This window comes from Phocoena sinus, chromosome X (genome assembly GCF_008692025.1).
Source record: "Phocoena sinus isolate mPhoSin1 chromosome X, mPhoSin1.pri, whole genome shotgun sequence".
Taxonomy (NCBI): Eukaryota; Metazoa; Chordata; class Mammalia; order Artiodactyla; family Phocoenidae; genus Phocoena; species Phocoena sinus.
The window spans coordinates 39483328-39496634 of record NC_045784.1 but is presented as its reverse complement, the minus strand read 5'-3'; the positions used below and the strand labels follow the sequence as shown (position 1 = coordinate 39496634).

Sequence of the window (13307 nt, the reverse complement as noted above, 5' to 3'; positions counted from 1 at the left end):
CTGGCTGTGGATTGGAGGTTCCCATGACCTCCTCCTTGGGAGGGGCTGCTCATAGGACTCAGAGAAACACTTTACTTACTAGATAACCTGTTTATTATAAAAGGATATAACTCAGGAACAGCCAGATGGTAGAGATGCATAGGGCAAGGTATGGTGGAAAGGGCACAGAGCTTCCATGCCCTCTCTGGGCTCACCACTCTCCCCACATCTCCACGTGTTTGCCAACTCAGAAGCTCTCCAAACCCTGTCATTTTTGGTGTTCACAGGGGCTTCTTTATAGAGACACGATTGATTAAATCATTGGCCGTTGGTGAATAAACTCAAATTCCCGCCCCTCTCCCCTCCCGGGAGGTGTGGGAATGGGGAGTGGAGGCGGGGGACTGAAAGTTCCAACCCTCTAATCACGTGGTTGGCTCCACTGGCAACCAGCCCCCATCCTGGTGCTTTTCAATCATGTTTCATTAACGTAACAAAAGAGACCTTATCGCTCTCATCACTTAGGAAATTCTAAGAGTTTTAAGAACTCTGTGCCAGAAATGGGGACAAAAACCAAATATATATATTTCTTATTATAAATCACCATATCATATTGCCAATGTACAGACCTTGGGTTCCTCAAGCACTGCAAATATGCCTGTGGCATTTATCAGATACTTAGGCAGAAAAAGTCATTCCCACCTAGAACCTGGAGAAAAGTGACAAAGGGAAATAAATTTGAGGGAAGTGGTATTGATTTTAGAGAGAGAGTATAGGGGGGCTGGAGCAGTCAGGAAGGTATTGTGTGAGCCATGGGATTTAAAGTGATCAGGGTTAAAAGAAATGCATTATTGTTACTTTTTTGGGGGGGCGTAATTTCCTCCCACCCTTCTAGGTTCTTTTGGCTGGTTGAATAATTAAAATGAGATTAAGACAGCCTAACAGGAGAAAAAAACAAAATTTAGTTACATATGTATAGGGAATCCATATAAACATGGGAGATTCCAAAGACAGGCAAAATGAGGTTTATCTGTCATTCTTGACTAAGGGGCCAAGGAGAAGGGGCTAGGGGTCTGGGACTGCAAAGGGAAGGAAAGCAATTCACAGGAAGATGAAAAGAGCAAATGTTTGGTAAATAAATGTTTGCAGGGCCATGCAGAAACAATGGGACACAGTGAGGAATTTTAACAAACAGACTTTGCTAGGTTCCTCCCTGTCTACCTCACATGTAGTTATCTAACGGTGATAGCTCCCTCCTTGGTACGGGCCCTGTATCTAAATTCTTTTAGGCAGTTAAGGGGGAGGTAAAAGTGCCTCCTGAGTCATTTGTTTCTTAAAAATAATCAACTCTGTATGACAGTCTCTAGGTACAGATGAACTGGTTTGCAAGGCAGAAATAGAGACACAGATGTGGAGAACAAACGTATGGACACCAAAGGGGAAAGGGGGGGGGTGGGATGAATTGGGAGATTGGGATTAACATATATACACTAATATGTATAAAATAGATAACTAATGAGAACCTGCTGTATAGCACAGGGAACTCCACTTCGCTGTACAGTAGAAACTAACACAACATCGTAAAACAACTATACCCCAATAAAAAAAAATAATCAACTTAAAATAATCTTCATGCCAGAGAGACACATTTTGGGGTGGCAGATTTTGCTCCCCTACATTATTTTTTCATCTTAAATTATCCTTAATTTCAAATCTCGGGGTATTTACTTGAGTTTCATTTACCCAAGTTTGGCTTGTTGCTAATAAATTTACTTCTCATCTCCAAATTCTTGAGTTGTCATTATTCCAGTATAAGTTCTTCTATTTCTTTTGTTGTTAGGATTTAAATCATGATTCCTTGCTCAAAAAACAAACAAACAAAAAAACCAAACAAACCAAAAGTTTTGCTGCCTACTAAGGTATGAGGAAGGATCTACTAGTATTGACCTGTTTCACGAGAGAATCCTTTACCCAAATGATTTCATTGTAATGTTATGAGTTGAATAATGTATTTCTTTTTGTATTGAAAACTTGTGTTTAAAAAAACCTATCAGGGGCTTCCCTGACGGCACAGTGGTTGAGAGTCCGCCTGCCGATGCAGGGGACACGGGTTCGTGCCCCGGTCCGGGAAGATCCCACATGCCGCGGAGCGGCTGGGCCCGTGAGCCATGGCCGCTGAGCCTGTGCGTCCAGAGCCTGTGCTCCGCAACGGGAGAGGCCACAACAGTGAGAGGCCCGCGTACCGCAAAAAAAAAAACCAAACACCTAATAGGGAATAGTGGTTCTGAATTATCAGAATCTGAATATCAGAATCTGAATATCAGATTCTGAATATTTGTTCTATATTCTTCTATAACATGGTAAAATTTAAAAATAAAGTCAGCCCTCCATATCCATGGGTTCTGCATTCACAGATTCCACCAACCGTGGATCAACAGTATTTGGAAAAAAAATTCCAGAGAGTTCCAAAAAGCAAAACTTGAGTTTGCCACACACCAACTATTTACATAGTATTTATATTTAGGTATTATATTTAGTATTTATATTTACGACTATTTACATAGCATTTACATTGTGTTAGGTATTATAAGTAATCTAGAGATGATTTAAAGTATACAGGAGGATGTTCATAAGTTATATGCAAATACTACACCATTTTATGTGAGGGACTTGAGCATCCTCAGATTTTTGTATGCGCAGGGGGTCTCAGAACCAATAAGATACTGAGGGACTACTGTGCTACTTAAGAGTGAAAATTGCTTTAAGTTTCATAATGAAATTTTTGAGGACATGTTGAATAGTCGAACTGAATGACTATTGATCTCAGACTTCATTGATTAAAAAGAAATACATAGCAGTCCTCCGGCTCCGCGGAGGGCGGGGTGGCGCGGCGCCTGGCGCTCAGGCCAGTGGCTGGCACGTGGGGCACGCGGGGGTTCCAGCTCGTGTCGGAAATGGGGGCCGAGTGCTCTAAAGAGGCGGGATGGAGTTGTATGTTGCATTTGAACTCTGTGGAGGGCGGTCTTGGCTCACTTGTAAAGCTTTGGTGTCTTCCAAGTGGGAGGAGCTTATTTAATGAAAAGTGCCATAGGCCGAAAAAGCAAACATGAGGGTAGCAGGTGCTGCAAAGTTGGTGGTGGCTGTGGCAGTATTTTTGCTGACATTCTATGTTATTTCCCAAGTATTTGAAATAAAAATGGATGCAAGTTTAGGAAATCTATTTGCAAGGTCAGCATTGGACGCAGTTGCACGTTCTACAGGACCTCCCAGATATAAATGTGGGATCTCAAAAGCTTGCCCTGAGAAGCATTTTGCTTTTAAAATGGCAAGTGGAGCAGCCTCTGCCTGGAGGACAATGTTTTAATGAGTGGTGTTAAGAGTAATGTTGGAAGAGGGATCAATGTTGCCTTGGTAAATGGAAAAACAGGAGATCTAATAGGCACCAGATATTTTGACATGTGGGGAGGAAATGTGGCCCCATTTATTGAGTTCCTGAAGGCCATACAAGATGAAACAATAGTCTTAATGGGAACATATGGTGATGGAGCAATCAAACTCAATGATGAGGCCCGGCAGCTCATTGCTGAATTGGGGAGTACATCTATTACTCATCTTGGTTTTAGAGACAACTGGGTCTTCTGTGGTGGATAAGGCATTGAGACAAAAAGCCCTTTTGAGCAGCACATAAAGAACAATAAGGACACAAACAAATATGAAGGATGGCCCGAAGTTGTAGAAATGGAAGGATGCATCCCCCAGAAGCCAGACCGATGTGGAGAAAATTGAAGGGAGCACACTTTCACTTGCTAATGGGAAAGCCCTAACCGAAAAACTACATGTAAGTATTTTAAGAGCGTGCAGGCATCTCGGTGTGTGCATGCCCATTATCTCTTTTGATATCAGGATTATTTATTGCTAATGTAAATAGGCATCTTTGTAAATAGTCATCATAATGAGCAAATCACTGAACCATTTCTAAGCACATCTCCCTAATGGTACAATGTTCAGACTGTGATGATAATGGCATCTTTTAATTCTAAAAGCATTACCCAATAGATAACCGAACAGATTTGAAAAATATATTGATATATATAGTAGTCGCTGTGAAAATCTATCATGGAATAACGTGGATTTTAGGAAGGAGACTTTGTTTTTTATATATATATATATATATATATATATATATAAAATATATGGCCTTTTGATGATAGTATCTTTTAAATTAAAAAGATATTGGGCTAAAAATATATATGTGTGTGTACATGTATATATACACACACATGAAATACACACACATTTTGTATATGCACACACACAGACGCACAACGATTCACTGCTTTGGGGCATAGGAAGCATATTTCACTAAGATCCATGTAGCATGAATTGCACAGAACACACCCTAGGAGTTGGTTTAGCCATCATCCATCTGAATGGTCATTTCCTTCTTTACCCAGCTGGTTGGCAGTTTGGGCTCAACCTCCAACATCCAACAGGAGGCATTCTTGAAAGAGAAGTGTAGTGTCACTTCAAGAATCACATGGTTTTTTTTTTTTTGCTTAACTTTTCTTGTTGAAAGTGGTAGGACCAAATGTAGCCATGTCGGATGAGAGCCAGCTGCTTCTGAATAGGCCCACTCCTTTCCTGGGTTTTGGAGGGTAGCCCAGCAGATAAGCAGAGCTCTGGAGCCCTAATACTGGGGTTACGGTCCAGGCTCCTCCACTTACCGGCAGTTTGACTTTGGACAAACTACTTAACCCTTCTCTTGCCTCAGTTTCCTTTTCTGTGGATGGGTATCATAATAATACCTACCTCTTAGGGTTTTCTGCTACTGACCTAAAAATAAATAGGCTGCCAGATATTTCTCCAGCAAAGATGGATTTATTTGGGATCAGCAGAGAACTGCATTTTGGGGTCTGCAACCATGGTAAGCCATGTGCAAGTTCCTTCATGGCAAAGGAAGGAGAACACTCTTATAGAGAGGAAAAGGAAGTTGGGAGAGCGATAATAAAGAGTCCATGGCTTTTCATTGGCTGAGTCCTTACCAGGAAAGAAGAGGAGTCTTTTTCTTCCTGTTGTGCTCTGCTATCATTGCAGGGCATGAAAGCTTCCCCTTCTGGTCTCCTGGCTCTATTTAATTGAAGTTTCTGTTTATTAATTTTTTAAACTGCAGTAATTAAATAGCTCAGTACTTGTAAAACGCTTAAAAGAATACCTGTCATATAGTAAATATCTAATAAATTTATTATTATCATCGTCATCATCATCACTACTAGGTAATTATGATGCCTATAATCCTGAAAAAGTCTGCTGTTAGTTCATCATCATTATAAATCATCACTTAAACTAAGGCTTTATGCTTTAGTTACAGATGCCAGTTCTTGGTGCTCTTCTGATTCTGCATTAGTGTTATTAATTACCATAGTTTTACATATCACCCATATTTAAGTGACTTCCACATCTTTGCACAGTTCTGGACTCTAGGTCTGTGCTATACAGAACCCTATTTACAGGTGTTTACCAGAATCTTTACTTTGATGTCCTATGGGTACCTCAAATAAAAATGCCCCAAATTGAACTTAGTTTCTCCCTCTGATCCTTATTTTCCCAGTTAAAAATGTTTAAAACTCTTCTTCTTCTTGCTTTCCTTATTTTGCTTATAATGTTGCCCTGGGTTGAACATTATCCCGCACAGATTCATGTCTACCCAGAACCTCAGAATGTGAACTTATTTGGAAATAGGGTCTTTGCAGATATAATTAAAACATCTACTAAAAGTTAAAATGAGGTCATACTGGATTAGAGTGGCCCCTAAATCCAGTAATTGGTGTTATTATAAGAAGGCCATGTGAAGCCCCACACACACACACACACACACACACACACACACACACACACACACGAGAGAGAGAGAGAGATAGAGAGAGAGAGAGAGAGAGAGAGAGAGAGAGAGAGAGAACAAGATATAGGCAGAGATTGGGGTGATGTATCTACAAACCAAAGAAATCAAAGGATAGCCATCAACCACCAGAAGCTAGGAGAGGAGCATGGGACAGTCTCCCTTAGAGCCTCCAGAAAGAACCAGCCCTGCCAACACCTGGATTTTGGACATCTGGCCTCCTGCACGGTGACAGAATAAATTTTGTTGCTTTAAGCTTCTCAGTTTGTGGTAATTTGTTATGGCAGCCCTAGGAAACTAATACAGACATCGTCAGCTGTAACTAAATTTAGAAGTCTTAGAACCATCCTTATCTGTATTAGTTTATAAGGTCACCAGTCATATTGAGTTAGGGGGCCTACCCTACTCCAGTATGACTGCATCTTAGCTAATTATATCTGCAATGACCTTATTTCCAAATAAGGTCACATTCTGAGATATCGGGGGGTTAGGACTTCAACATATCTTTTTTGAGGGGACACAGTTCAACCCATAACATGACCCCCTTCTTTGATCACCACTTCACATCAGTCACCTTCCAGGTATTGTATGTTCTACTGCAGCAAAACCTTTCAGATGTAGCCCTTGTTCACCCCAGGCTCAGCTGCCCTGGTTATGGCACAGTCATCTCTCCCCAGGATTATTGCAGTAACCTCCAGAGTGATTTTCCTCCTTCATTTCATTCTTCATACATCCGATGAGTTATCTAACAAACTTCCAATCCGATTTCACTGAGACCCACCAGTGCCTTTCCCTAGCCACAGCATAAAGTATCAACTAGCATAGAAGCCCTCAAGTTCAGCCCCACCTTTTCCTTCCAACTGCCTCTCTTTCCACTTTGTACCGTGTGCCCCAAACCCGCTGGGCTGGTCAGCCTTTCTTGAAAATAGATTTTTAGGTCTCTAGGCCTTTGCTTATGCTGTTCGCTATGCCTAGAACACCTTTCATCACTTTAACCCCCTGCTGAACTGCTCCGCACCCCATAAAGCCCAAGTGAGATATCACTGGCTCAGGTTGCTTCCACAATTCCATCACATAGAATTATTGAGCCCTTTCCTGTGTTTCTGTGACATCTTGTGACTCTGGATACTGATTTGGCACTAGGAAAGATTTAACCCCTCTTATAGGCAACAATTAACCTTGACAGTAAAAATAAAAGCAGCCGTACTGATGGACTCACCCCCCACCACCATTGATATTAATATTAATTCACCACTGCAGCATAAGTAAAAAGTGTGTATGCGTATATGTGTATAGATTTATATATACAAGATTTTTGAAATCTCCTTGATGTTACTTATATAATTACATTTTGTTGCAACCCACCTTATCAAAATAATTCTTAAACCTCTTTAGAGTGAAGGTATTTATTTTTTCTGAAATTAACAAATATATACACACATATATGTATCATATATACTATATATATATATATAAAGCATATGTGTGTATGTATTTATGCACACGTATTTAAAGTAGCTTATCCCCAAGAGCATACCTTGAATGATCTAGTGCTCATTTCACTGTTAGATTGAAGAAATAGTAACCAAGCAGCCAGTATAATACGCTAGCAGTTTGGATTTTAAAAATTGAGTTCTTAATAAAGTATAGGAGGAGCTATCACTGCAATAATGCTGCATAGCAACCCCCCCAAATTTCAGTAGTTCACAACAGCAGATGTTTATTTTTCTTGTCCATGGGCCCGTAGATCTGCTGGGCTTGGCTCCAGCTGGGCTCTCTCCACCTGTGTCATTCTGGAACCAGCAGCATCTTGGGCCATGTTCTTCTCATGGTGATGGCAGAGGCACAGAGGGCCAAGCCAAATCATGCCAGCACATTAGGGCCTCTGGCTGTGGTATATCTGCTAACATTACGTAGGCCAAAGCCAGCCATGTGGTCAAGATCATGTCAAAGGGGCAGGAAAAAGGACTCCATAGGAGGTGCTGCAAATTCACATGGCAAAGAGCACAGTGTATAATTCTAATACAGGACGAAGGATTGAGGGCAAGAATCCAATCTACCACAGAGTCCTTATGATCTGAAAGTCGATGGTAGAAATATCTGCTTTGGAAATAAACTACTTAGCCAAGAGCTTGACAAGGAACAATTTGATGTTGCATTTACAAAGCTGCACTTTGAAATGTAGTTCTAATTATATCCATCTTTGGTTTTTTTTCCCGGAGATGTGAAGATGAGTGGCTTGGGATGCCATCACCTATTCCTGTGAAATACATTTACTATTTAAACCTTTTAAAGGATGTGTTTGGCTTAGAGGAGGAGTAACCATGCAGTTTTGGTTGGTTAACTCCCTTTGATTTCCTGATTTCCTGCTCTAATTTTGCCAAGTTTATTTCAGTAGATATGATTCCATTAAAAACAAAAAGAACAAGGTTCATACTGAATTAAAATCCATATTCCAAAATTAATCTCCTTTTGTCATTTCAGTTTTTCAGAACATCATATTATATTGCTGATGTACCAGCACTATTAAAAATGCCATTTAAAGAAACGTTGAGCATTCTTATTATACATATGATTTATTAATACCAAGTATCTTATGGCAATTTTCTATCCAACATAATTTGATTCATTACAACACAAAAAGAAAATGACTTTTGACAGCTATATATGACAATATAAAATCAAATTATATCAGAGCAATAAGTTGTGATTCTATTAAACATTTTTTGAAATCTTTTTGACACACGCTTATTACTTATATAATTAAACTTTGTAGCAACTCACCTTTTCAAAATAATCCCTAAACCTCTGCAGAGTGAAGGTATTTATTTTCTGAAATTAGCAAAGCTATGAGAAGAAAAAACCCTCCCTCACAACACATACACACACGAAAAATTGGGGAGAGAAATTAAAACATATGCAGTGTTTATGTTTTTAATGCTCTTTTAATCTCTGAAGTTAGCTTGTTAACTTAAGAATATATGCATGTGTATATAATTATAGCATGACCAAAAATGTATTATGTCTGAAATATTTAAGGATGTGAACGCTGAAGATCTTCAGAGGTCTGTTTTGGTTCATTCTCCACATATACATAACCGCCTACCCCAGAGGTTTTAATATTCTAAGACTACAGCATGTTTCCCTTTTGCTTTTCTCTAGTCCTATTTTTAGTTTTCTTCTAGGACTATACATTATGAGTCTCAGCAGAACTTTTGTCATGTAGTGTATGTTCGATTACAAGTCATAACCATGGACCTCTGGGAATTCAGTGTGAGAAGTTTGTCTCAGTGTACCCCATTCTTCAGTGCTGGGTGCTAGGTATCATAAATCCGATTGTCTGGTGTTCTCAGAGACGATGGAGGCCTATGGAGAAGGGTCCTCGACATTGACGTTCAGGGACTGCTCTGAGGGGAGGAAGAGGAACTGATGACATCTCAAGGGCCCCTTCTATCTTCTTATTCTTTCACTCCACATTTGCAGCGTTTTGCCTAGAAATGAGCTGGCTTCTTGGCACTCAGATGTACCAATTCACTTGACAGCAACGGCTCCTTCATTTTTTAAATTTGAAGTTCATCAATAAACCATTTCTATATATAAACCTAGGATAATTCCACATGTGCCATTGTTAAAATAGATCCCATAGGATTTTCCAATAAACTAGAATACTCAATTTATATACTAGAACCATTTACTCATAAAGTCTAATTTTGACTTCTTGATTTTTTTTTTCCAAAGACAACTGACAGTGCCAAGCCATTTTGTCACTTTAAGATTTTCCATTCCCCAAAGAGCAAGCTTTAAGAAGGATGACACTTTCCTGGAACTTTTCAGGCTGACACATTCGTCAGTTACCTATTCAACTCTTCAGTCAGTTGTCTTTCCCTCAAGATTTTAAATATGTAGATAATTTAGCCCCTTGTAATAGGCTCGTAATATAGTTCATTTGAGAAGTAGGAGGAGAAAAGGAAAGGAAGCAAGCCAGTGATATGCTCCTGAGTTTGTAGGATGACAACTGCTTGTTCTGTTACATAGATGTGTGTCACTGCCCTGGTTATTCACAGTACAAGCCCACAATTAGCAATTAAACGGCCATTATAGGAATCGTGCCGATAAACATGATACATTGCAGTCATACAGACACTTTAAATAATTATTCTTTTTATAACTAAGCCATATACTGAAGGAGATTTATAATTTAGAGATAATATGCCCATTAGTAAAGTTTATGACCCAATAAACAGCTCCCACTAGTTAATAAATGCCAAAGCCATAAAAACAGAGACTATTAATGTAATAGAATTTCTGTACCTCCCTCTTTTGCTGGTGGTCTCAAGACTCTGAAGGGAAATGCTATCTTAGGAAAAACATTTATTCTCGTTATGTAAATATCAATGAATTGTCTTACAATCCATCTGGAAATCTCCCAGCCCTCACCTCCTTGGTCCCAGGTGGTCCTGAAATGCTGATGCAGTCTGCTTAGGTTTCAAGCAGTAGATAACTCTGGTTTTCAGCACAAATAAACCCTGTGACTCAAATCTTTGGGGGATGTGGGGAAGATGGCCATAATTTCTGTGTCTCCTCTACCCTCTGAAAAAGAGAAATCCCAACTATTGCCATTATTCCGGAGTAATAACTTTTAAACATTTCACCACCTTTGCGTACACTTAGATTTTTAGCTGCCTCTTCTCTTTCCTCTAAAAAAGAGAAATCTCAACTATTGTCATTGTTCCTGGGTAATAAATTTTAAGAAGTTTCACAACCTTTGCATATACTTATATTTTTAGCTGCTAATATTTCCCATTTTGATGGAAAAGCAGGTGCTGCCTGTGGATGTCTGGGTGAGTTGAAGGTTAATATAGGCAAACCTTTTGTACTAAGAACATTGTTTTTCAGTATTCCTGGAACCGTGGAGAATGATTGATAAAGTCATTTGAAAGCCCAAATCAAATCATGTCTTTGCATAGGAACTGATTAAAGCTGTTGAAGTTCACATTAAATGTTTGCTGAGTCACTGTTGTAAAGTATGGATGTTGTCAGCAGATTACTCATGTTCAGTGTTTATTTGCCTTTTTTTCCCCTTTTTAACCTAACTGAACCGTTTGGACCTAACCGTTTGAAGAGCAATGTGGATATGTCTATTGGTTGAGTTTACTTATTTATTTTTATTGAAGTATAGTTGATTTACAGAGTTGTGTTAGTTTCTGCTGTACAGCAAAGTAACTCAGTTATACATATATATTCTTTTTCATATCTTTTCCATTGTGGTCTACCACAGGATATTGAATATAGTTCCCTGTGCTCTACAGTAGGACCTTGTTGTTGATCCATTCTGCATATAATGCTTTGCATCTGCTAACTCCAAACTCCCAGTCCATTCCTCCCCCCGCCCACCTCTCCCCCTTGGCAACCACAAGTCTGTTCTCTATGTCTGTGATTCTCTTTCTGTTTCGTAGGTAAGTTCATTTGTGTCATATTTTAGATTCCACATATAAGTGATATCATATGGTATTTGTCTTTCTCTTTCTGACTTCATTTAGTATGATAATATCTAGGTCCATCCATGTTGCTGCTAATGGCGTTATGTCATTCTTTTTTTGGTTGAGTAGTATTCCATTGTGTATGTATATCACACCTTCTTTATCCGTTCATCTGTCGATGGACATTTAGGTTGTTTCCACGCCTTGGCTATTGTGAATCGTGCTGCTGTGAACATAGCGGGGTGCATGTATCTTTTTGAATTATAGTTTTGTCCGGGTATATGCCCAGGAGTGGGATTGCTGGATCATATGGCAACTCTTATTTTTAGTTTTTTTGAGGAACCTCCATATTGTTTTCCATAGTTGCTGCATCTATTGGTTGACTTGAGTGCTTACTAAGTAGTTAAAATTTTAGACAATAGAGAGGAGATAAAGAGCATTGTACTTTTAAGTATTACAGTAGTTTAGACATTTTGCCTACTTTAGTCTATGTATTGCCTCTGATCCAATTAATGTCAAACATACCATTCTTGGTCTTTGTTTGAAGTTGGTTTTTTCGGAGGTTGTATTGCTTCCAGGCTTTATGGATACCTCAGTCATGAGTTTAGGATATTTAAATTGCCCTTCCTTCTTTCAAATAGTAGGGAATTATTGAACAAAATGAAATCTCTCCAAATTAAAAAAAAAAAAACTCTTGCCTTTCCAACTTGGATTTATTTATCTTACTTTGAGTGAGGACTGCTTCATCATCATAGCCTTTTCCACTTGTTCCTCATTTCCCTGACCCCTTCTTCCATACATTCTGATTTTGCTATAAGTTGGCAGTTGGAGTCTTCACTAGAAGCTTAATGAAACAGTAGGGTTTTCCACAAAATGTTTATGTTGCTTCATAGTTCAGAATCCACTGAATAATGAATAGTCATGTTCCCAATTATATGTATATTCCTTTTAGTTAAGAATATAGATTCCTGAATTTTTGAATACCCTTGAGAATTGGTCTGTAAATCGTCCTTCAGAAAAACAGCTTCCAAATGATGATATTAAACATATACTCAAGTAGTGAGTCTCTGCCCTAATACTTGTTTGGCAAAGTTTGAATTGCTTCCAGTGGAAAGCAGGTTAAGACTTTCTCAAAAATGAGTCTCTTCAAGTTGACTGAGCGTCTTCAGAAGCACAGTGCTTTTCAGTTCCCAAGAGAATGTGATGTGTAAAAATGGAAAACCTACTGAGGCAAGATCAATGAAGCTATTTAACAAATAAACCTGGAGTGATAATGGAGCAAACATCATTATTACAAAAGGTAACGCTGACTGTGCAATTAGTTTAAAAGAAATTGGAATTCACGCCACTAGCCTTCTTCTACCAGGTATATATTGGTTTAAATAAACATTTTCACTTCGTGTTCAATTAAGTTCCCCCAAACTAAGAGTTCTAACACTAGAATGTGCATCTTCTTTGCATTTGTTCCTGGCCGCCAGTAAAATTCCTTCCAAGGGGACTGCCGAGCCCATTATGTGTCTGGTGCATGGCACAGGAAGCCAAGGGTCAGCACTGCTGCTCAGAAGCAACTGGAAACGGCTGAAAAATGTGGCTGATGAAAAACTCCACAGTGGCTCTGCAAGCAGAGAATTAATGACTGGCTAGAATCAGTAGGAGCCTTTACTTCTAAATACTCATTAGTTTAAGCAGTGAGGCCTGATGTTATGCAAGTTATAGAGGGAAAAGGGGACCGCCCCTCCCCATTGTCTATTTTGAACAGAATATGCACATTTAACTCAAAGTGGTGAATGGTTCAAACACATCAAACCAACTATTCATCAGTCTCCCAGCTTCCTGAGCAACTGCTTTGCTTCTGTATAAAGCCAACAATAGAGGAAATGCTTGTTATGACCCCACTATAATATTAAAATCCAGAGGGGCTGATGGCTTGGTGAAAAACACAAAATACATTCTCC

At 39.2% G+C, this 13307-nt stretch overlaps 1 protein-coding gene and 1 pseudogene across 1 annotated transcript in view; both read left to right on the top strand.

Annotated features, from left to right (window-relative positions):
* Positions 1-10798, top strand: part of EFHC2 (EF-hand domain containing 2) — a 203591-nt gene extending 192793 nt beyond the window's left edge. Inside the window, 1 exon segment of the mRNA XM_032619729.1 lies at positions 8095-10798. Within this exon segment, the coding sequence (XP_032475620.1) occupies positions 8095-8194 (100 nt within the window). The 3' untranslated portion in view covers positions 8195-10798.
* Positions 2644-5701, top strand: LOC116747487 (annotated as a pseudogene).
* Positions 10799-13307: the final 2509 nt, after the last annotated feature.